Source organism: Phyllostomus discolor, chromosome 5 (assembly GCF_004126475.2).
Source record: "Phyllostomus discolor isolate MPI-MPIP mPhyDis1 chromosome 5, mPhyDis1.pri.v3, whole genome shotgun sequence".
Lineage (NCBI taxonomy): Eukaryota > Metazoa > Chordata > Mammalia > Chiroptera > Phyllostomidae > Phyllostomus > Phyllostomus discolor.
Window position 1 is genome coordinate 9,599,884 of NC_040907.2, and position 26,115 is coordinate 9,625,998.

The following is a 26,115-nucleotide window of genomic DNA, read 5'->3' on the forward strand; positions in this document are numbered from 1 at the left end:
TAGCTCTTTATCTGCCCTTTGATTCTAAATGATATGTTTGCTGGGTAGAGCAATCTTGGCTGTAGGTCCTGCTTTTCATGACTTTGACTATTTCTTGCCAATCCATTCTAACATTCAAAGTTTCCTTAGAGAAATCAGCTGTCGTCTTAGGGGAATGCCCCTGTACGTAACTAACTTCTCTTCTCTTGCTGCTTTAAAGATTCTCTCTTTATCTGTAACCTTTGGCATTTTAATTGGGTTGTGTCTTGGAACGGGCCCTTTGCATCCATCTTGTTCTGAATGCGCTGTGCTTCCTGGACTTGCAAGTCTACTCCCTTCACCAACGAAGGAAGTTTTCTTTCATTATTTTTTCAAATAGGTTTCCAGTATCTTGCTCTTTCTCTTCTCCTTCTGGTGCCACTATGATGCAAATGTTGGACCTTCTGAAGTTGTCCCAAGGCTGCTTATATTACCCTTATTTTTTTTAATTCTTTTTCCTTCTTGTTTTGATTGGTAGTTTTTTGCTTTTCATTTTAGTTGTAATTTTGATGTTGCATGAAAAGGCAAGCCATGTTTGTCTATGCCTCCATCTTGTCCAGAAGTCCCCAATATTTAATAATGATAAATCCCAAAAGAAAAACATTAAAGAGAAACCAAAATGAGAAAGATAAATATCAGCTAGACTCACAGCACTTTAGAGTTAAAAGCAGGACTGAAAGTTATCTTGGCCAAACCATTTTTAATGCATAAAACTCAAGTATAACTTACTATCCCAATCCACATTTGTCAAAAGTCACAGAACTTTGCAGCACAGAAGGAAACTTAATACAAATTTCAAAACAACTTATTAGGAAGGAATGAAACTGTGACAAAAAAGCCTAACTGTATTATAAATAGATAAAACAGCCATGAGTAGAGGTCATGGTGCTGATGTCAGTAATTTTAGAGATGAGTGGCATCTATACGACTAAATGCAAAGGAACTGCACACAGCACTAGACTTTACTTAAAGTAGTTTCCCACAGGAGCATAGTCAGTCATTCTAACACAGCTATACATGTGCACTGGAACTGAACAATTAGATAAATAAACAGCGGATGGCTGGAGCCAAGTTTCTCACAGCTGCAGTGGGAATTTACAGATAAGCGAGGGGGAAAGCAGAGAATGATCATGTGATAGATTAGAATGAGTGGCATTAATATGAACTCATGTTAGCTTAATATACGGGGTCTGGCACAAATAATGCCCCTTTTTAATTACAAAATCTTAAGCATGTAATTTAGTAACCTAACAATATCACACTCAGGCACACCACATGACATTTTAGGTAAAATGTTCAAATTAAAACTATAAATTATTACACCCATATTATTACCCTACCAACCACACTCAAGCAGTTGTTACTTCTGCCAGACCTTGTAAACAGTTACATATAGAAATATTTATAGATTTATACATATACACTAATTAATATACACACATACTTCCTTGCTATGCAGCTGAGAGGGCCTAGAAGCAACACCACCCCAGAGCAATGAGCACAGCACTCACATCTTGACTTCTAGTAGCATTCTCCAATGAAAGGAACTAGGGACCATTGGTGAAACTGCAGAACCTACAACTGGCACAGGAACTATACAAGATAAACCTGGATAATCTTGTAGAGCCGGAAAGTAAGAATGTGATCCAAAACCAAAACATTTATAGAATGTCAAAATGACACAGGAGACAAAGGAATGAGCCAATGCTGAAACAATATGAGCACAAAATAAATATCCATGAGCTCATATAAGGTAAGTGATTGAATTTAAAAGAGGAGGGCTCCCTTGCTGATTTCCAAACAATCCAGGTAGATTATCTCCCTTCCAGTAGGTGGGGCTTAATTTCACTCATACTCATATTCCTAATTTGCATCCACCCTGGTAAAATTCTTCTTAACAGTCAATGAAGATAGGTACTAAGCTAGTTTCACAATGCAAGAAAATTGTTCCCACCAGAAGACAGCTGCATAACTTCATTCCTTGGGCAAATAAAACTTCCATGTATACCTATGCCAGGAAATTCATAATGGGAAAATTAAGCATAAAAATAGATGAAAACCAACAAAAACTTCTTATGAAAAGACATCACCAAGGTCCCTAAGACCTCATTTCCAACTGTCATGTGATTTCCAAGTTGTGTTTATCCAAGCATTCCCTCACATTTGCACACCTAGAACTAGACTCTTAGATGACTTAATAATTAAATCAATAGATCACAAAACTCTTGCTTACAAACTATTCTTCCCTTTTGCTGAACTGTCAGTACTTATTAATACACATTCAGCTTCTTTGCAAATAAAAAATCAAAACAGAGATGATAAAAGAGTTGTGTGACAGAACATATCAACGTTAGGGAGGCAAGGTCTCAATCAACCCCCACATGAGGATTTTCTGAAACCCAGTTTTGATCATATTATTAAGCAAACTCTTAAGATCTATTCATTTCCTTCAGGAACTTTCTGGAAATGACAAAAACATAAAATACTGATGAGTAACTCTCATTACCCTCTGTTCTGGACTGAATGTTTGTGCTCCCTTCAAATTCGTGTGTTGAAACCCTAACCTGCAATGTGATGGTATTTGGAAAAGGAGCATTTGAAAGGTAACTGGGGTTAGGTGAAGTCGACAGGGGGAGGCCCTTAATGGGATTAGTACTCGTACAAGAAAAGAGGCCAGAGCTTACTCTCACTCTCTCTCCACCGAGGTCACAGAGAAAGGGCAGCTACCCACAGGCCAGGAGAAGAGGCCTTAGAACTCAAACTATCTGCCAGCACACCTTGATCTTGGACATCCCGTCTCCAAAAATGTCAGGAGTAAATTTCTTTCATTTAAGCCACCTAGCCTACAGTACCTTGCTATGGCAGCAAAGAGAATGGCACTAAGAGTACATAGGAAGTAAGCTACCACGGGTTTATAGCATAACAAACAAACATCTTAAAGGATTTAGATAAAGTATGCAGTATCAGTTCCTGGTTATATATCTCATTATCTTTAATACTTGGCCACTTCTGATACAGATTTTTCCCTTAGAAAAGATCCATTGATTCAGGGATGGCTTTTATATGTGTAACTTTGTCTCCCTCCCCCCAAATTAGTGATAACTAATTCTGATGACTGATTCTGGAATAATGAACAGATATGCGGAGGGGAAAGCAAATGAAATTAAAATGCAATGGTTCCTTTGCCATCTTCAGTAAATTTAACCATATACATCGAGAGCTTTGCTTACACTTAAAAATGACGTAGGTTAAATCATTTATAAGTTAAAAAATTTAATTTCTCCAATATAGTAGGAAAGCAGATTGCTATTATTATTAAGGAAGATCAAACATCTTTCCCTCCAAAAAAGAACATTTATGGAATAGATGAAAAGATTTAATGGATGAAACTTTGATATGTCACCTGGACAGAAGGTAAAGAAAGTTACACTTCTGGTCCCTAGAAAATATCTTATTTGGTTTAACTCTTCCTATAAACAATATAAATGCTTTGGTAAAATAAATAAAATTACCAGGCAGTAGCTACCAAAGCATGCCCGAGATTTAAGAACGAGAAGATTAACATCTCTTTCTAAGAGATTTCCATGCAGTCATTTTGCTCTACTTATTCCTGAAATACCCTAAGCACTTTTTTCATCTCGGGCCTTTGCTCTTACTGGCTACCCCATCTTCCTAAAATATTCTCTTGCTTGCCAGAATGGCAAATTCCTACTTTTTTTTTTTAAGATTTTATTTATTTATTTTTAGGGAGGGAAGGGAGGGGGAGGGGGGGAGAGCGAGAGCGAGAGCGAGAGCGAGAGCGAGAGAGAGAGAGAGAGAGAGACGGAGAGAGAGAGAGAGAAACATCAATGTGCGATTGCTGGGGGTTATGGCCTGCAACCCAGAAATGTACCCTGGCTGGGAATCGAACCTGGGACACTTTGGTTCCCAGCCCGCGCTCAATCCACTGAGCTACGCCAGCCAGGGCGCACAAATTCCTACTTTTTAAAAATATTTATTTTTCGAGAGCGGGAAAGGAGGAAGAGAGAGAGGAACATCAACATGAGAAACATGGAACGGCTGCCTCTCACGTGCACCCTGACGGGGGGCCAAACCTGCCATCCAGGCACGTGCCCTGACTGGGAATCAAACTGGGAGGCAATGCCCAACCAACCGAGTCATCTCTTCTGTGAGATTCTCCCATGCTCTCCAGCCAGCTCAGTACTTCTCTGGCCTTCTATTGATTTTGTACGGTGCCTTTATTATTTAAGAGTTGTATAAATATCTGTTGAGTTAGGTGGCTTACAAGACCTAAGCCAACATTAGAGAAATCACACATGTAATTTCTACTTTTCACCACTTCACAAGCCACAATTCTGTTCATTAATAAACTTGGCTAATTGAAAGCCGTATTTTACTTCTTACTGCTTTGGTTTCCAATAAAGTCCATACAAAGGCAACAGAACAAACGGCAAACAAGATGCCTTAAGATAGGGTACCCAAGAGCACGTGAAAACTGTCGAAGCCAACTGCCCTTCCATGTGTGTTACACCATTCTGTACTTCTCAGGTGGGCAGTATGAAGGCTGAAAATCTTCAACATCCTAATTCAAATGTAAGAGTCTACATTTAAAAGGATGTAACCATGAAAAGTAATTTCATCTCTGACCTTCCTTAAATTTGCTGTAATCTCAAGGAAACTGATTTTGCATACTTATCATTTGTCTGGTAAAAAAATAAATTACCAGAATTTTAAAAATATTTTATTTATTTATTTTTAGAGAAGGGGTAGGGAGGGAGAGAGGGACAGAAACATCAATGCGTGGTTACCTTTTGCACGCCCCCTACTGGGGACCTGGCCTGAAACCCAGGCATGTGCCTTGGCTGGGAATCGAACTGGTGACCCTTTGGTTCATAGGCCGGCACTCAATCTACTGAGCCACACCAGCCAGGGAATATTACCAGAAATTTGAAACTGCAGTATTTTGTACCATTTCTATAAAAATAAATGAAGCCCTAGGTGGGTGGCTCAATTGGTTGAAGCATCTTCCTGTACACCAAAAGGCTCCAGGTTCAATCCCCAGTCAGGGCAAGTTTGATACCGGGTCGGAGCATGTACAGAAGGCCACCAATCCATGTTTCTCTCTCTCTCTCTCAAATCAGTTAAAACATTGATTTTAATCCTCAGGTGAGGATTTAAAAAACAAAACAAAACACATAAGGACCCAAGTTGAAGGCATTCCCACAAATAAAAGGAAACAATTTGAGCACTGAAACCACACACATACACAAAACTACTATGAATTCAAACACTGTCTGTAAGTTTATAATAAAATTAAAGAAAATTCATTAGTCAGCCCAGGCTGGGTAGTTCAGTTGGTTAGAGCGTCATCACAATACACCAAAGTTGCAGGTTTGATCCCTGGTCAGGGTACATACAAGAATAAAAGAATCAACCAATGCCCTGGCTGGTGTGGCTCAGTGATTGAGTGAGGACCTGCGAACAAAAGGGTTCCCGGTTCAATTCCCAGTCAGAGACATGCCTGGGTTACAGGCCAGGTCCCCATTAGTGGGCATATGAGAGGCAACCACACACTGATGTTTCTCTCCCTCTCTTTCTCCCCCTCTTCCCCTCTCTAAAAATAAATAAATGAAATCTTTTTTAGAAAACAAAAAAAAAACAATGTGTCTCCTTCTCCCCCCTCCCTCCCTCTTTCACTCTCCCTCTCCCTTCCTTCCTCTCTCCCCTCCTAATATCAATAAACTAAAAAAAATTTCACTGGTTACCAGGAAGGACTGCTAAGAGACTACTTCATGATTACTCTACAACTTGATAAATAAAGGGGAAGCATCAAGTACTTTTTCTGTCTTTCCTATACTAACCAACAGAGTAACCAAATAATTAATGTGGGAAGTTCTTTGTGAGGAATCCGTTTAGATGAATAAGGAATGACAGAATATGAAAACTATAATTTTTGCAAATCCTAATAATTTATAATCAACAAAGGGTGTTAAAACCACTATATGAATGGCGGATGGAAAACATTCTGAAGGAGAGATCGGGCTAGTATCATCTGAACCCAGAGGCCAATCTGAGCACAGCTGAAAAACAAGACCACCAGGAAGCACCACGCCTCCTGAGTGATACAGTGAGAAGTACACAACACTGCCTAGGAAGAATTTGTGCTCTAAATTTTTAATTTAATCACTCTTCTAGATAAGCTAATTCCCAGAGGAAGCAATTAGTCAAATCTAGACTATGGAACATTCTGCAGTTCAAAAGACTAATTGCCCGGGCTCTGTGCCTGAAGGTAATTTGTGCATTTCAATGAAGTGAGGGGGAACTAAAAATGCCCAACAACCTCTCTGAGTGGTGGAGACAAATTCCAGAAAGAAAGGAAGCCACACCGAAAACGAACTCCAGAAATGCGCAGTGTCCTCGAGTCTTCCCTAGGTACTGGGCGATACACACTGAAACTCCACAAAGTCGGGCACGGAATGACAGGGAAATTCAAAGTTGAGATCAATTCCCACAGCTCACAAGCAGGAAGAAATCCAAACTCCACAAGTAAGAGTAGAGAGTGAGTTTTTGTCAATCTCCTGGGATTTTCGGTGGAGACCCCAGAGAATTTACCCCTTAGTACAGGGCTGAATTGTCCCTGAAATGAAGACTACACTAAATCTACCCTAGTAAGACTTAAAAAAACAGACCTCAAAAAGATGAAGAACTGGTCAGCAGGCAACTTAACTGTCTGCCAAAACAAAGCCAAAACACTCTTTAAAGAAGGACAACAGCCCTGGCTGGTGTGGCTCAGTGGATTGAGCATGGGCAGCGAACCAGAGCATTGCAGGTTCGATTCCCAGTCGGGGCACATGCGTGGGTTGCAGGCCACAACCCCCAGCAACCACACATTGATGTTTCCCTCTCTCTCTTGTTCTCCCTCCCTTCCCTCTCTAAAAATAAATAAATAAAATCTTAAAAAAAAAAAGGACAACAAAAGCCAGAAGCTCATCCAATAACCAACCAAAAATTACTAGATGTGCCAAGAGACCAAAAAAAAAGGGGGGGGAGCTCATACTAAGAGAAAAAGTCAATCAACAGGAACAAACCTCAGTCAAACAGGAAGAAATGACAGAACTAGAAGACAATGATTTTAAAACACCTGTAAGAAGCGGCGCTGGCCACATAGCTCAGTTGATTAGAGTGTCATCCCCATACACCAAAGATGTGGGTTTGATCCCCAGTCAGAGCACATACAAGAATCAACCAATGAATGCATAAATAAGTGGAACAACAAAAACTGATGTTTCTCTAAGATCAATAAATAAAAATAACATAAAATAGTGATAAGAAGCACACCATTATTATGCTCACGGATTTAAAGGTTAACTACTACAGAGAAATGGAAGATATTTAAAAGAAAATAAGGAACTTTCAGAGATTAAAAATACATGAAATGAAAATATCACTGTATCTAATTAACAACAGGTTAGAGCATACAGAAAAAAAGAATCAGTTGAAATTTAAGACATGCAACATAAACTATCCAGAATGAAACAGAGAGAAAAAGATTTTAAAAAATTAACAAAGACTCAGTAACAATAGAGACAATATCAGGTCTAACATACATTTAATTAGAGTCCTAGTGGAAAGAGGAGAGGAGCCAGATAAAGATTTTAAAAAATAATCATGAAAATTTTTCCAAATTTGATGAAAACTATAAACCCAGAGATCCAATAATCTGAATAAACCAAGCAGGATAAAACACAAAGACAAAAACATAACAAGGCACATTATAATCACATTGCTGAAAACCAATGACAGAGAATGACTGTCAGAAACTGAAAGCCAGAAGACAATGGAATGACATTTTAAAGTGCTGAAAGAAATAAAAATCAACTTGGAGCCCTGGCTGGTGTGGCTCAGTGCATTGATCACTGGCTTGTGACCTGAAAGGTCGCTGGTTCAATTCCCAGTCAGGGCACTTGCCTGGGTTGTGGGCCACATCCCCAGTGCGGGGTGCTTAAAAGGCAACCACACACTGATGTTTCCCTCTCTTTTTCCCTCCCTTCCTCTCTTTATAAATAAATACATTTTAAAAATATAAATAAGTAAAATCTTAAAGCAAAAAAAAGATGTGGGTAATAATAATAGTGTACCAATCTCATGGAGGTATTGTGAAGATGAAATGCTTTAATACATGTATACTCTTGGAAAACTGTAAGGCATACAATTAATACTCAAATGGTTTTTGTACTTTCCTTTACATTTCCATTTGCAGAACTTATGGTTAAAGTAAAACATTTTAAACAAGCCAGTAGTGAAAGTAAATCTGTTTTTATCATATATACCAATTTTATACCAGAATATGTGTTAACTAATCAGTTTCCTTTGAGGACAGCTGTTGTATATTCTAAGCAAATTAGATGAACTAATGTTTTTAATCAGCACAAAAAATGTAAACATACTCAGTTTTTTCCAAACTGGTAGCAAAATAGTATGCCCTATATTATTACAAAGGGAGGCAACAATTATTTGAAGAAAAATTTGCACTTTACAGTCACTTATACCAAGAGTTCTAGGCCTAGCAAAGACACTTCCATTGAAAGTAGTGCCACATACTACAAGTCTGAAGGGAGATAAAGTCTCTTGCAAGACCTGTTTCACTTGATCTTGGTTTCCAACGAGCATAACCCTTGTGTCTTTATACATATAAGGCATACATGAAGCAATAATATATATGTATGTATATGCTGTGTCTTTCTAATGTCAAGTAATCATCCCACAATTAATCCCACGATGTTATCTCTAAAAGTTCCTGAAACTGTTTTTCATCATGTGAAAAATATATCATTTCTTGATTTCCAAATGATTTTAAAATTTCTAGTTGCATTTTAATAGAGATTACTGTCACTTCATGCAAATATGAAATATTCCCATTTCTGCCTTATGAGTAGAGTAGAACACTCTGTATATAAATAAGAACTATTTTCTTTAAATGTCCAAAAGCAATTTTCTAGTTATAGTCATTTACAGAGAATTATAGAAACTGTATTTACCAATAAAGTAACTAAACGTAGGCATTTTATTTGTACTAATGCTCATCTGCTTATATTACACTAGAAGAGAAAAAAAAATTCTTCTCTTATTTTGCTCCAAAATGACTCATAGTATGGTTAAAGTATAACACTTTGAACAATCCAATTCAAAAAACACTCCAAATCAAAAAGCCTAATACACAGGAAACTTTTAAAATCAGCTTAGCCGCAAGTTCTGTTTACATCCATTTTTATAAAATGCAATGGTACCTGAGGGAAGCCTAGAGTTACATTTCTAAGTATTTATTTTAATTTTATAAAGAAAAGCCTACTTAACTGAAACAGCAGGTTAGCATAATTATCTTCATTATTACTTCCTATTTATAGTGTTGTGGCCAGAACAAGGAGTTATCTGTAAACTTAAAGAACTGAAGGAAAAAATTATTTTTCAGATTCCAGACAATACAACTGCATCAAATGTTTGCTGTCTACCAGAATCTGATTTAGAAAGAAATGTAAGATGATACATATGTATTGGGGGTGGGGGAGAAGCTCAAGATTTAGATGTTCCAGAAGAATTTTATTATTAACATTCACTTGCAGTAGGGATATCAAATTTATAATAATCAAGATGTAGTCAATTACATGCAAAGATAGAATCACCAAGACTTTTCTATTTATTCTACTTCTATTCTGAAGCGAATTTTCCAGTTTTTCCATCAGAATTGACACTGGCAACTTTTTACATTGCTTAGCCCCCTCTGCTGGTTTAGTAGCAGTAGGTATCGAAAAATTAGTTGCAGTACAAATGAAGATGCTTTCATTAAATTAATAAATGTGTATTTCATTTAATATACACTTCATAAAATGCATACTTCCAGCTTACAGCTAGCCACATTAACATTAGACTTTAAAAATAAGGGAACTCATTAATAAAAAAGTTACGTACGTTAGTAAAGATGTGCTTCACCAACTCATATTTTACATTCACAAAAATGGCTTCATAAAAACAGAATCTAATTTGGACAATATGGCTCACTTTTTAAAAATTGACAGTCATACTAAGTAAACACCTACATAACAATACTATTACTATCTAGTGTTATGAATACACGAATATACAGCATAGTAAAATATACAAACATGCCTGGGAATGATAAACACCAAATCCATTTTGGTTATTTAGAGAGAAATAAAGGCAATTGAGATCAGAAGGGGAACACATAGGTCCTGGCTGGTGTGGCTCAGTGGGCTGAGTGACAGCCTGTGAACCAAAGGGTAACTGGTTTGATTCCCAGTCAGGGCACATGCCTGGGTTGTAGGCCAGGTCCCCAGTAGGGGGTGTGTGACAGGCAACCGCACGCTGATGTTTCTCTGCTTCTCTTTCTCCCTCTCTTCCCCTCTCTAAAAATAAATAAATAAGAATCTTAAAAAAAAAGGGGGAACACATAGGATTTCAACTGCTATCTGTGTCTTATATTTCCCTTTTTAAAAATCCAAAGCAAATATGGCAAAAGAACAAACTTGATACAAGTAGTTGAAATGTTAAAAAATTTTATTGCCCCCCAAAATATTTTTTTGTAAAATAAAATATAAAACATTATATTTATTTATTTTTATTTTTTCAATTACAATTGACATACATTATTAGTTTTAGGTGTACTGTATTTCTTTTTTTAAAGAAACTACAAACATGAAGTATCATTCTTAAATCGTTCCTCTTGGTACTTCAAAATGAAGGGAGTTAAACATTATAGTAAAATTAAATAATCTTATATGTGGGAAAGATGAAAGAATCGCTGGGATGGAAGTTTGTTTTTAAATTAGCAGTACAAATTTTATTTATATATTTTTAGAGATTTTCTTTAGTTAGTTTTAGCGAGGGGGAAGGGAAGGAGGAAGAGAGGAAGAGAAACACCAGTGTGCGAGAGATGCACCGATCCGCTGCCTCTCACACCCCCCCAGATGGGGACCTGGCCTGCAGCCCCAGATGGGGACCTGGCCTGCAGCCCCGGCTGGGAAGCGAACCGGAAACTTTTCGGTTCTCAGGTCAGCATTTCCACTTATATTTTTTCTGGTGGTGGTCAAAGCAAAGAAGTTCACGAGAAATAAATAATATCTTGAGTACTCCCTATCTCCAGGACACCAAAAGGACAGAAGTGGACTATGCACATGAATTAAATCTTGTTTTGCAAGCTTACTTGATCATAAAAAAAAAACCACCTAGTCGGTAAACTTCCTAGATATTGTTTCTGAAGATAGGGATGGGTCCAGGACTCTTCCATTTTTTTTTTAACAAGCACCACAGCAGACACAAGTTCAGAAAACCCTCAGTAGTACTTCTAAAACTTAAGCTTATGTTCTCATTTATAGTATTCCTAAGCCTTACATATTTCATTGAATAATGGGTTTAAAATATAGCCAATAAAACTTCCAGAAAAGTATAAAATATTATAGCAAAAAGTCTTTAATATTATGAAACAATTGAACCCTGATTTTATTAATGAGGAAACTGAGGTCAGAAAACTTAACTCACTTCCTTAAGGTCATGAAGCTAATTAGTGGCAAAATAGAACCTCTCTATCTTTGTCTTTCAGCCTACTGCTCCTTCTAACATATGATACCCAAATCTATTTTTGAAAGATCAACAGTAAAGCATTATTTACTGATGTCCGTCAAAAAGTGACCAGCCCTGGCTGGTGTGGCTCAGTTGGCGCATTCTCCCGTAACCGAATGGTCGCAGGTTCTATTCCCGACCAGGGCACTACACACCTAGGATGCAGGTTCATTTCTGGGAAAGTACTATCCCTGGTCCGTGCAATCCCAGGTCTGTGCAATCCCTGGTCCAGGCGTGTAAGGAAGGCAGCCAATCGATGTTTCTCTCTCTCCATTCCTCTCTCTAAAAAGCAATGAAAAAATGTCCTTGGTGTGGGGAGGATTAAAAAAAGAAAAAAGTGACTAGCTGAACACATCTAGCACATCCACAAAACAAAGCTACAAAAATAAATGATTAAGGATTGCTTCTGTTCCAATATGGCATGATCTCCAAGATACATTATGTGAACAGAGAGGTGCTGAACAGTGTAAATAATATGGCAACCTTTCATATAAAAAAGGAGAAAAGTAGGCCTGGCTAGTGTGGCTCAGTAGACTGAAAGAAAACCTGTGACTGCCTGTGAAGCAGGTTCGACTCCTGGTCAGGGCACATGCCTGGGTTGCAGGCAAGGTCCCCAGTGTGGGGGAGTGTGAGAGGCAACTGATCGATGATGTTTCTCTCACACGTTTCTCTTCCTCTCTTCCTCACTCCCTTCCCCTCTCTCTAAAAATAAACAAAATTTGTTTATTTTGTTCAAAAGGAGAAATATATATGTAGATATTTGCTTATTTTTGCAAAGAGAAACACTGAAAGGATAAACCAGAAACAAATAAAAACTAGGAGGAGGAGGATGGCTCAAGCACCAGCCATGAGGTTCTTGGCGATCCCTCCTCATGGCCCCAGCTCTGAAAGTGGAGGCAGTGCTTAAGGTGGTGATCCCGTCTCCATATCCTTTAAACGTGCAGGGAATAACATCTATCCCTTTTGTTCCCCCAACTTTTGAGACAACAGTTTCATCCTACAGTTATTAATATCTAAGCTACCCTACCCTCCTCTTTTCTGCTCTCGGTCTTACAACACACATGTAACCAATTCCCCACATTAAATCTTCTCTATTTGAAATATCTAAGCCCTGGCTGGCATAGCTCAGTGGATTGAGCGTGGGCTGGGAACCAAAGTGTCTCAGGTTCGATTCCCAGCCAGGGTGCATTCCTGGGTTGCAGGCCATAACCCCTAGCAACCGCACATTGATGTTTCTCTCTCTCTCTCTCTCTCTCTCTCTCTCTCTCTCCCCCTTCCCCTCCCTCCCTAAAAATAAATAAAATCTTAAAAAAAAAAAAGAAATATCTAGTATGTTTTCCATTTTTTGACTGGACCCTAACAGACAGAAAGAACATCCTGAGCATAAAAAGAATCACAGCCCTGGCTGGTGTGCCTCAGTGGGTTGAGCGCTGGCCTATAAACCAAAAGGTCACTGGTTCAATTCCCAGTCAGGGCCAGGTCCCCTAATAGGGGGCTAGTGAGAGGGAACCTATCGATTTTTCTCTCCCTCTCTTTCTTCTTCCCTTCCCCTCTCTCTAAAACTAAATAAAATCTTCTTTAAAAATCTTAAAGTTTTTAAAAAAGATTTTATTTATTTATTTTTAGAGAGGGAAGGGAGGGAGAAAGAGAGAGAGAGAAACATCAACGTGCGGTTGCCGGGGGCCATGGCCTGCAACCCAGGCATGTGCCCTGACTGGGAATCAAACTTGTGAAGCTTTGGTTCACAGCCCACACGCGCTCAATCCACTGAGCTACGCCAGCCAAGGCTAAATAAAATCTTTTTTAAAAATCACAAAGAAAGCTAGCCCTGACTGGCATAGCTCAGTGGATTGAGCGCGGGCTGGGAACCAAAGTGTCCCAGGTTCGATTCCCAGCCAGGATACATTCCTGGGTTGCAGGCCATAACCCCTAGCAACCGCACATTGATGTTTCTCTCTCTGTCATTCTCTCTCTCTCCCCCCCTCCCTTCTCTCCCTAAAAATAAATAAATAAAAATCTTTAAAAAAAGAAAAAAAAAATCACAAAGAAAGCAAAAACAAGTAACATGTTAAAACTAAACTGGAAATATCAGTATAAAGTTTTGTGGGTTTTTAATTCAATTTTTTTTTTTTGAGAGAGAGAGAAAGGGAAGGAGATGGGGAGGGAAAAACATCAATGTGTGGTTGGCTCTCGAATGCCTCCTACTGGGGACCTGGCCTGCAACCCAGGTATGTGCCCAGACTGGGAATTGAACCAGCATCCCTTTGGTTCACAGGCTGGCACTCAATCCACTGAGCCACACCAACCAGGGCTAAAGTTTTGATTTCTAAAAAAACATGTTTTCTAGCTCTGCACGTTCAAAGGACCTATAAATAATGAAGACCTAGCAGCAATGAGCTTGGTTTCTAATGGGTTCCCTACAAAAAAAGCAATCAGGTCTTCCTAGAAAAATGACTGATTTCAGGTCAAGGATGGGGGGATTACAAGGTTAACGTGAGATAACCTTGTTGTGACAGAAAACAAGCCAAACACCAATGGGGGCATGTCAAAAGGGCATATGACCAGCTTGAAGAAGAGATTTATACTGGCCAAAGGTCAGTGTCAAAAAAACTAATGGCTGGAACTATGTATGGGAGGGAGGGACGGAGGGACGGAGGGAGGGAGGGAAGGAAGGAAGGAAGGAAGGAAGGAAGGAAGGAAGGAAGGAAGGAAGGAGTTAATTCACGTGCCCATAGTGATACAGAAAATAGCAAAGAAACTTATTTGCCACCACAGCAGACATCAATTCTTTGCTAAGAAAACTGACAATGAAAAGCAGAATTAGCCCTGACCAGTGTGGCTCAGTTGGTTGGGCGTCATTCCACAAAGAGAAAAGTCACAGGTTGGACCCATGATAAGGGAAGGGCACATGCCTAGGTTTCAGGTTTGGTCCCCAGTCAGGGGAGAAGCAACAAAGTTTCTCTCCCTTGCTTTCTCCCTCCCTTCCCTCTCTCTAAAAATAAAATCTTAAGAAAAAAAAAAAAAAGAAAGCAGAATTAGACTGTTAATAGCTCATTCTCAACTGATAATATCTTGCCAGCTAATAAACGTGGAAAGATTAACACCATCACCATTCTTTTGCAACTTCCAATGAAACAACTGTTTCAGGAAAGGATCATTAATGGATGCAAAAACAACAGGTGAAATATGGTTGAGAAATAAGAGCAATTACATTGTGTTACACTGCCACCCCACAAACCATTTGATCACCGTAAAGGGAAACCTTTAAAATAGAGAGATCTAGGACTTCCACGTCAACCAAATCATCAAATTAATGGAAAAAGGTGACATCAAATGATATGAGTCCACAGTGTCACAAAGGATTGCAAATCTGAATACAATCAAGCCTGTAGTCTTATCTTACTTAAAAGGAGATAAAGGAAGGAGTTAAATAAGCACTGAGACAAATCATGAATGTCAAAAAGTCTACCAGAGAACCAGATTGGTCTCTTCAAAAAGTCAATGCCATTGAGGGAAAGAAAAAAAGGGGGAGGAGGCCTGTTAGATTAAGAAGCAAAATCTAAATAACAACCAAATGCACTTTGGAAATCTGAATGAATCCTGGTTCCTACTTTTCAGTCCTCTGCACTTGCTAGTCCTTCTGTCCCTGAAACTTAGCATTACACAACCTGCCTTGTGTCGCTCGCCCTGAACATCGCCTTCGCACTGAGGCCTTCTCTGAACCAGTAACCTCAATCACAGTCATGTGCTGCAAAATGACCTTTCTGTCAAGGACAGACCGTGCGTACGACTCAACAGTGCACCAGAGAGTCTCGGTGTCCAGCAGGCTACACCACGCCCAGCTCTGTGTGAGCATACTCTACAACGTTCACACAACAAAGTCACCTAAAGAAGCGCTTCTCAGAACGTACTCCCATTGTTAAACTGTGCGTGACTGCAATTAGTCTCCCCTTTCGGCCCCACGTCATTATCACACCATTTCATTTTCTTTGTAGTACTTACTATTATCTGAAATGTTGTTCATTCATTAACTGCTTTCTCTAATCTCAAACTAAGACCCAGGAAATCAGAGACTTTGCCTGTTTTTGTCCACTGTACCCCTAACACCTTAACCCATGCATGACTAGCACACAGTGGCAGCGTTCAATAAATGTTTGTTGAATGAATGGCCCAATGAAACAAAAAGGCAAGAATAATTCAACAGTTGTGATCACGCAATATTTCAGAAAACTCATGAGGAACATCAACCTATAAGAATCAAAAGTACACTAAGTCCTCACTTAATGTCCTCGATAGGTCCTGTGACTTTAAGCAAAACATATAACAAAACCAATCTTACCATAAGGATAAACAAAAGTTCTTATGGCATCACATACAACAATACAAGGAAATGACATTGGACGAAATGTCAAGGATCTCCTATATGTGCTGAATGAATGTTTCAGTGCCTAGTACAGAAGCACTAAATGTGCCTATAAGGCACTAAAATATTACATATGAATTATACTGCATGATGTATCATTTTTAAGTTATTTGGCAGGAATTAATTAGCACAATACTTTTCTTCTAGGATATAAACTTTAACCTAATTGTACAAAGGCAACAGCAGCTAAATGATAGAGTACACAGGAATACTCTACAGAACTAGATAGAGTGGTTATATGAAAAAAACTGCCTCCTACCTAGGAAAATAAACATTCCGGTTGTGCAAGTGAACATGATACATATGAGAGGCGGCGAGACTATCCTGGCTGGAACAGACTGCATGACGAGTGTCATGGAAAATAGGGTTGGAAATGTACAATGAGAGCCATATGGAAACCTTCAAAGATAAGCAGGGGAGATAGGCAATGAGTTCCCATAAGTTCTTAATCAGTGGAGAAACCCTTCAGATAACAGTCCTTTAAGGCTGGTCTGTCATAAACTGTCACCTCAATCTTAAATAACAGTAACTACTGTTAACTGAGTGTTACCATGTGTTAGGCCTTTAGTTAAGCATTTTACACATGTCATGAGATAAGAATTGTAATTCCCATTCTGAAGACAGAGACTGAGATCACACACAACTAGCAAATGGCAGAGCACAGGGAAAAAAGACCAGCTAAGAAGTATAACACGAATTTAGTCTGCCTTCAGCTCATAAGCCTGGTCTAGAGTCATGGCAGCAAATATAACAAGGAACAGGGAAACAGGGGGGATACTGAGGAAGACAATACAGAACTACATGGCAGGATACAGAGATGAAAAAGTATAAAAAATGATTCCCGGTTTTGTGGTCTATCAGACCAGAATAAAATTATTCTAGCTACAGAAATGGGAATATTAAGAAGTGGACTTTGTTGATGTAGGTTTTTAACCTTAAGGGAAGAGAGGTGAAATAACAGACTCAGTTGTGAATACTCGTGCAGCCAAATTAGAAGATATGCTCTACTAACACCCCTGGAAAACCAAGAAGCATAAAAGATCACATTAGACGGATTTAAGAAACATCAGAGCCATGATGTCAAAGGAAGCCACAAGCAAGCCCAACTCTCCAATCAAGGGCAGAGAGAGAAGCACGGGGAGAAAAGGAAACAGGTACTCCTGGCGCAGGACGGGCGTGCTACGGGGCCACACCATGGAGAAGCCAGGACATAAGTCTCCCTTGTCCCAGTTTTAATGTTCCATAAAACAATATAATAATGTTTAAGATTTGAATGTTTACTATGGGGTAAGCAATGTGCTAAGAAGTTCACATGAACTCCCACATTTAATTTTTCTGCAATAGACACCATTATCCCTATTTTATAGATTAAAAAACTGAAACTTAGCCCTGGCTGGTGGGGCTTGGAGGACTGAGTGCCAGCCTGCAAACCCGAAGGTTGCAGGTTCAATTCCCAGTCAGGGCATATGGCTGGGTTGCAGGCTGGGTCCCCAGCTGGGGACATGTGAAAGGCAACCTCTTGCAAGTCAACATTCCTTTCCCTCTCATCCTCCCTCCCTTCCCCCTCTCTAAAAATAAATACATAAAATCTTTTAAAAAATAAAAACCTGAACCTTAGAGAAGCTAAGGACCACAACCAAGGAAAGCAGCTAAACTAGGGTACAAGCCTAAGTTTACTTAGGGCCAAAGCCTATCTTAATTACTACATTAAAATAAATGGTCATCGAGCCAGCTCACAGAGAATATGTACATTTTTAAGTTATACTTACTAAAAATTGTGGTAAAATATATACAAAATTTGCCACTTTAATCACTGTTTGCATATGTAGTTCAGTGGCATTAAGTACATTCATGTGGTTGTGTAGCCATCACTAACAACCAACTCCAGAACTCGGTCATCATCCTGAACTGAAATGCCAGACCCATTAAACATGGACTCCAGTCCCTCCCAGCCCCTGGCACATAGCATTCCACTCTCTCTTTCTGGGAACCGGACTACTCCACACACGTCACCAAGTGTAGTCCTACAATATTTGCTCTTTTGTGTCTGGCTTATTTCACCTAGCGTGATGTCTTCCAAGATTTCATTACTATTCAGTTGCTTTTAAATTAAATAAGAGGTGAAATTCTAACCCACCAGTCATCATGCAGCTCTATGGGAAATTGTGTTCCCAAATTCCATTATGATTTATGAAATACACATACTTTTGGAAAAAAAGAACTGCATTTACTAAGAAAAAGGGGAGAGATAAGGAAGACAGACAAATCAAAATTTGAAGAACCCATTTAAAATTTTATTGATTTGAGAGAGAGCTAAAAAAACACATTGAAATAAAAAATAAAAATAAATTTAAAAAAACCCATTGATTTGTTGTTCCACTTATTTGTGCACTTATTGGTTGATTCTTACATGTGCCCTTGCTGGGGATCAAGCCTGCATCCTTGAGGTAGCCGGACAATGCTCTAACCAGCTGAGCAGGCCAGCAAGAGCAGGAATATAAAACTTTAGATTCATTAATAACGAAGAAAGCAGCTTGCTTGATCTTGAGTAGACCAAAGAATGTATTTACAAAGGTTTTATTAAACATCTCAAAGCAAAACTAAGAAGGCAGCCCTGCAAACACAATACTGCTCAATCCCAAGACAAGACAATGTTGCTTTCTGGCAACAGACAGCAAAACTACTAGAAAAAGAAAGAAAAAAAAAAAGCTTGAAGGAGAAATACTGAAATAAAAGGACAAATTCCATTTTCCTTTGACTTCCATCTGACAACATTTAGTAAAAGTACACTGATGAATTAATAATTAACATCAATCTCTCTTCAATAAGCCAAGAGGTTCATTCTGGAAAAAAATTCCTTGTTCTCCAAATCACAATGCAAATTAAACATTTAAAATGAAAATAATAAAGGAAACACAAATTTGGAGGAGTATGTGTTGGGAACCGCCCTGCTTGGTTTCAGAAACTGTAACCCCCCAGGGCTAAGGCTGAGTGAGAGACCTTGAGACCATGGGCCACTAAGGAGACAAAGCTTATCTCCCTGGCAGGGGCATTGCCTCTACCTTTACTTCACCCTGCTTGGCCCCGAGCCTGATCGGTTAGCCAATGACAGGTAAGATTCCTCAAGGGGTACGGCCATACCACTCTGAACGCACCCGATCTCGTCAGATCTCGGAAGCTAAGCAGGGTTGGGCCTGGTTAGTACCTGGATGGGAGATTCCTCAAGGGAGGGACGACCTAAGACAGGCATGGTCACAAAAAGGCCCCCAGGGAAGGACTTGGGGGCTATAGGAAAAGGGGGTGATTGACATTCACCCCTCAGCTTTGACATAGCCTGAGTCCTCATTCCGTCTGCAAGAAGTCTCCTAATCTCTTAGCTGCCTTACTTCCCCTGCCTGACTTAAGCCTGAAACAATGACAGAGGGTGGTGCATCCCTGTGCTGGAAAGGGCGGGTTCCCTGGGGCGATCAGGTCTAAGGAAGAATATAAAAAATCCTGTGAAACCTGCTTTGCTAAGAATGCTCTCAAGTTTCTGATAAGGGTCTGAGCAGGAAATGACTGTTTCCCAAAGTTTTATAGCCCTTTAGCTAACTAACCCTGACTCAGAATAAGCCCTCGTAGTTCTTTGTGTATTATCCATTGATGACAATGATTGATGAGCTTTACCTATATTACTGTGTAAATTGAACCCAATAAAAGCCGACTGAGGAAAAGGCTCCTCAAAGGCTCCCTTGAGGAAAAGGCTCCTGGCCCTTCTCCTTTGAGAGATCAGCCACCTTTCCTCCCCAAGCAGATCATGTCTTGGTAGACTTATTCTCATCCATGGCAAGTGGGGGTAGGGTGGGGGCTCTGTGGGTGGAGCCCCCCCCACAAGTATGTGTGCCATATTAGTGGGTTCCTTAAGGTAGTTGAAATAAAAAGTATCCTAAATACTAAATATTCTAAGGGAATATTATTAGCTAAAACTAAAACTGGTTTGCCTTTATAGAATTAAATGAACTACCTCAAATCTATTATGTTACCAAAAACCAGAAAGTAAGTTACTGTCCAGAGTAATAATTTTTATTTTTTTATTTTTAGCCCTGGCTGGTGTGGCTCAGTGGATTCAGTGCTGGCCTGCAAATCAAAGAGTCACCAGTTCAATTCCCAGTCAGGGCATCTGTCTGGGCTGCAGGACAGGGGTGGGGGCATGCATGATAGGCAACCATCCATTGATGTGTCTCTCCCTCCTTTTTCCTCCCTTCCTCTCTCCCTAAAAGTAAATATTTTAAAAATTATTTTTATTTTTACTTATTGATTTGAGAAAAAGACAGACACATCGATTTGTTTCACTTAGTTATGCATTTATTGGTTGATTCTTATATGTGCCCTGACCAGATATCAAATCCACAACACTGGTGTATTGGGACAACACTCTAACCAACTGAGCACCTGGCCAGGGCCAGAGTAATAAAACTTTTCAATTAACTACTGCTTTGTATAATATCTACACATTTATTGGACTTACGTAAATAAACAGGCATCAAAGCACCACAAGACTCTTCCACCTTTGAAGCAAAATACAGACCAGCAACACTGGAAAAATAAATAAATAAAAACTTGGGAGGAAACTTTATAAATTAAAAAATAAAAATTTAAAACAGGAACACCAGAATTCAAGGGAAATGTGTTTTCCAATAGATGCATCAGTAAGGAAAGGCAAAATTATACTATAGTTATAATTTTAAAAGACATTGAGAAAAATATCATTAAAAACAATTTTAAAAATAGGATGTTTTATGAGTATATACTGGGCAATTTTTCTGTAGATCACATCCTTCTACATGTTAACAACATATACTATAGAAAATGAACACATCATCTTCACTTTTCGGTCAACCACAACCTTGAAGCATTCACTTTCAGGTAAGACACAGAGTGTACATGTTCAACCAATGCTGCACCCTTAAAGATTCCATTCAATCCAAAAACTCATATAACTTTAGCAATATAGGCAACAACATGAAAATTAGTTATAAAACTACTACTGAGCTCAGATGAGGTACTTGTAATGGGCCATAATAAGTTCATTATCAGCAATACTAAATAATCTCAATTCACATAAACAGATTCTGTAAAGTAGTTTACTATAGTTTTGGCTTAAGCGTCAGTTTTACCAAAAAAGGAAAAAGACTTTCTCATTGTATTTATTATTGGGAAAAAAGAGACAGTACTAATCACCACTTTCGGTCAACATTCTGAGTGGCATCTAAACATTTATTAACAAAACGTGGTCAAGTTAAAATCACACAGTGCTGCCTTGACTGGTGCGGCTCAGTGGATTGGGCATCGTCCCACAAACCAAAGGGTCGCTGGTTCCCTTGCTGGTCAGGGCATATGCCTGGGCTGCAGGTTCAGTTCCCAGTTGGGGGCATGCGAGAGGCAACCAATCAATGTTTCTCTCCCTCTCTTTCTCCCTCCACTCCCCTTTAAAAATAAGTAAGTAACCTGGCTGGCGTAGTTCAATGGATTGAGCGCGGCTGCAAACCAAAGTATCGCAAATTCGATTCCCAATCAAGGGAACATGCCTGGGTTGCAGGCCACAGCCCCCAGCAACTGCACATTGATGTTTTCTCTCTCTCCCTCTCCCTCCCTCCCTCCCTCCCTCCCTCTCTCTCCCTCTCCCTCTCTTTCTCTCTCTCTCTCTCTCTCTCTCTCTCCCTCCCTCCCTCCCTTCCCTCTCTAAAAGTAAAGAATTAAATCTTTACAAAATAAATAAATAAGTACAATCTTTTTAAAAAACATAAGACAAAACAAAAACAAAAGCATCATCACTCTAAGTTACCACCACTCAGTAACCTGAGATATTTTAATTGCAGCTGCAATGTTTGTGTTAGTTGCCAATGCCTATGACTCATTCTCAAAAAGGTTCTCCCAAGACTCTTGCCGATTTTTGAGAATGCAGGAACCATAACTGGGGCATACTGTGTGGGAAGTGTCTTGACAGTGAATGAATAAAAGGAGAAAGTAACTCATGACAGAATTTTTAAGAAGTTTTTATAAAAAGCAACTCACTCACAAAAGGCAGATTTTTCTGCAGAATAGGAAAGGTTGAGGAAGCTATCCTGGCACTGAGAACCCCTGGTTGGTTGGATTCAGGCCCTTGTTACACTACAACATATAGTACTTAACTTGTTTCCTTGTCTGACTCCCCACCCAGACTGTAGGCAACTTGAGACCAAAAGCTGTCTTGTCCTAGAATCATGAGTACCTCCTTTCCAAAGTGCCCAACGCAAAGAGGGCCCTAGATAGATGTTTTCATAACAGTGATTTATTGAAAGATCAATCTTACTTTTACCCTTTATTTTACAAAGTAGTTTTACAAACATTACCTCCTTTGATGCACAAGAGGATCTTATGAAGTGGGAAGGGCATTAAAATGGCTTTCGGTTTTATAAAGAGCTGTTAGCCCTGAATGGTGTAGCTCAGTGGGTGGGGCATTGTTTTGCCAACCCAAAGGGTCGCCTGGTTTGAGGCACATGCCTGGGTTGCAGGTCTGGTCCCGGGTTTGGGGGGTGTGAGAGGCGACTGATTGCTGTCTCCCTCACACATCGATGTTTCTCTCCCTCTCCTTCCTCCCTCCCCCACTCTCCAAAAATAAATTAATTTTTTTAAAAAAGAATTGTTAATTCACAGACCTAAACAAACCTGGTATCACAAAGATAGTCACATACTTGTTCATCATTGTGATAACATCTCCTTGGGCCCTCAATATTGTTGTAAAACCCAGAGGTTTTGCTCGTCTTTTCTGTGCCTGCTCTTCATAATAGGTAGGAATCACACAGCTCTGAATGTTACAGAATGATTTGAACTACATAAGGCAGTGTTAAATTAAGTTTCTCTTCTAGAAATCAGACACTAAGAAGCATCCTAAGCTATTTTTCCTGACCCTGTTCTTTTTGTGAAGACCCTGAGAAGGTAAGGAATTGCAAAAGGCAAAATGCTGGGGAGTGAATGATGTCATGGGCATCGTGAAGTCACATCAATACCTGATGATGATTTAGCACAACAACGCCACACATTATGCCAAGAAGCACGATGTTGAACCGCCAGGATGTTTCACTGCATTAATTTTGTGACTCTTTATTATTAGCAAATTGAAAGACACAGTGGCTCCCCAATTTTCCACAACAGAGAAGTTGTTGGTTCAAGTTTATACCCTTAGCAAAGGCACTAAAAACAAACAAACAAAAAAACCTACAAATCTCTATGGAGATGGCTTTAAGAGAAGGTAAAATGGTGAAAATATAAGCTGATATTAAACACTTGTCATGTTAGCAATTAAAAGATTTTTGAAATACACAAAACATCCGTGGGTCAATGTAGAGTGAATAACCCATTTATACTGGGCTTGTCAGAAGCAAACAATTACAGGGTATAGAATGACAACATATAAATGAAAGGACGTCCAATCAAATGACACACATGAATATGCTCCAAGTTGGGATTCGACCCAGAGCATCCCTCTTCACTGTAAAAGCTACAGAGTGAATTCTCAAGGTTCAAATGTAATGATGGCATTTCCTCCCAGTTTTCCCTGTACCCGGCAAGCCCACATGACGTCATCATTCTTAAGCACTGCAAAACAAATTTAACTTTACAAAAGGTATTTGAAGTGTCCAATCCAAAGCCATCACCTCCACAATTCCCCACAGCACAACTCCAACTGAAGCCATCAATTCCTAAGGGGGAGAAAAAAAAAAACAAACCGCGGGACTTCAAACCGACTTCCCTAGTTACAGAAACTGAATCAGCCCCTAAATCAGCATCTGAACAACAAAAAAGTTATTCTCAAAACAGAACGAGCATCGTACAACGTCCCCGCCCGCAAGTGAGAGCTGGTAGCGTGTCTGAAGTTTCATCCAGAGCAATCAGAATCCTACCATTCAGAGGTCCAAAAAGCTTGGCAATTAAGAAACGAAGCTTTTACTTTCCTAATAAAACTCGGGCGACTGTACAGACCAAAGCAGCTGGCTATTTCGAATCTTAACAACTCAAAGGTTTCAAACGAACGAGGACTTCATTAGCACCGAAGTTACTCTGCAGAGACTATCAAGATCCTTTTTTTTTCTCTTCGTTTACAAATTCATTCCCACCCTCTCACCGTTCCGTTTACACCAACAATTCTCACCAGAAGGCTTGTACAGGCTCAACGTGGATTGCTGTCTCAACCAAAGAGATCCATGGTTCCCACTTCGCTGGCGGAACACTCAAAAAGCTAAGGGCTACGTAGGAAAGGCTGCTTGTGTTTTATTTTTTAGGTCAATTCCAAAATCTTCCCTTTGCAGCTGCGGCTTCAGAGAGGCTGGCCCCTCGCCGCAGCCCCAATTTTGCAGGGCACCGGCCTCCAGCTTCTCTCTCGCTAAACATTCGCAGGCGGGGAAAGATTACCTGACATCCCTACAGCCATCCTTGCCCACGTCACACACCCATTCTCGGCCCGCTGGGGGGATAAGAACCGCCCTGCTTGAAGAGAGGGGCTGGGTTCACTCCCATCCCAATGGCTGGCTGGAGAGGGTCTCTCCTCCTCCTCCTCCTCCTCCTCCTCCTCCTCCTCGCTTAACCTAGGGAGGCCGAGAATGACGACGGCAAGGTCTCCAGGCCAGCCGGCACCGACCACCGCGCGGGGGTGCAGGGCCTGCGTGGAACCCGGAGCGCCCACTGCCCGCTGCGGGCCCGGCGCATAAAGGGCAGGAGGCTCCAGCTGCCCGCCGCGGCCCTGGGATGCGGAGAGACCTCACCTGGCCCAGCCCGCGCCACGCTCTCGGGTTAGCTCCGCTGACGACAGCGGTGAGGGAGCCGGGACAGGGCCAGTGCAGAGGCGTTCCGCCTCAGGCAGCGCTTGCCGCACTCGGGGCTCCTCACAGCTGGCCGGACTGTAAACCGCCAGGAGCCGCCATCTTCCTCGACTCAAATGCCGCCGCCGGGGCAGCTCTGGCCTGGAGAAGACAGCGCGGAATACGCATGCGCCCGGGCCCGGCGTGGAGGAAACGCGTGCGCGCCTGCGCGCGCACGTCAGCTCAGCGGCCCGCGCGGGCGGCCTGGGGGCGTTGCCCTTTCGGGAAAGGGCGTGGTCGCAGGCTGAGGTTCACCCCGTGGAACCCAGCCCCCTGGAGTGAAGGAAAGTCGGATGCTTCTGCATCCTTCTTCCTTTGGTGGTTAGAGCCTACCCCAGGTCTGCACCCACCCCCATTCTCAGTGCCTGGGGCAACTGGCTTGAGACCATGATGGAAGTTCGGCCAGGAATAAACTCTTTTGTACCTCTGGGGTCCCAAAGAGCACAGGGGTGGACTGTGGGAATTGGAAATGGATGTTCTTAGATGTTTACTGAAGGAGGGAAGCCCCCGTTTACTATAACAGCTACTCTGTGACTTGTTACTAGCTTCATTTCTCAGATGGGGAAACAGGCACAGAGAAGTATCAGACATTTTCCCAAGGCCACAGAAATTGGGGAGAGGAGGCAGGGTAGAATTTGAACTCTGCCTTGTCTGGTTCTCAAGCTCCTGTACTTTCCACTGTCACTGTCCCCAGGCCAGACAGCAGAGTCCAGCAAAATCCACCTTCCAAAGAAGCAATCTGGTGTGTAGATGAGAATCTTGAACCCAACAGGACAGCATGTGGTCTAAAGAAAAGGCAATGCTAGAGATACAGAAACTAAGGGCTTTAGTCCTCATTGCTTGCACAGAAAACCAAAGGAAGCTTGAGGTGCCAGTCCACCACTCTGGGGTAAAATGGATTCTGGGATATCTCTTGGGATACCCAGCTGGATCAGAACCCAAGTCCCCTCTCAAATTGGAAGGGCACCATTAAGCAGACTTGAGTCATCCTCACTCTAGAAATCCCTAGATCCGTGTTCCTGAAACATGAATAAAGAAGAAACTTCTGGAAATACACTCATGGAATCCCAGTATGAGAAATACTGATTTACTTCCGGCCAAGATGGAGGCATAGGTAGATACACTGTGCCTCCTTCCACAACCAAAAGAAGGACAACAAAAAAT

At 40.6% G+C, this 26,115-nt stretch overlaps 1 protein-coding gene across 3 annotated transcripts in view; it reads right to left on the reverse strand.

The window, feature by feature from the left end:
- The window catches only part of FBXO42 (F-box protein 42), an 83,776-nt gene extending 58,700 nt beyond the window's left edge, over positions 1-25,076 (reverse strand). The window contains exons 1-2 of one of the 3 annotated variants that reach the window (XM_036025369.1): positions 24,856-25,076; positions 16,335-16,474 (exon numbers count right to left, since the gene is read on the reverse strand). In XM_036025369.1, the coding sequence (XP_035881262.1) occupies positions 16,335-16,431 (97 nt within the window). In that variant the 5' untranslated portion in view covers positions 16,432-16,474; positions 24,856-25,076. Of the gene's footprint in view, positions 1-16,334; positions 16,475-24,245; positions 24,333-24,855 lie in introns of all 3 variants that reach the window. The other 2 variants (XM_036025370.1, XM_028512949.2) reach the window with 2 other exon arrangements.
- Positions 25,077-26,115: the final 1,039 nt, after the last annotated feature.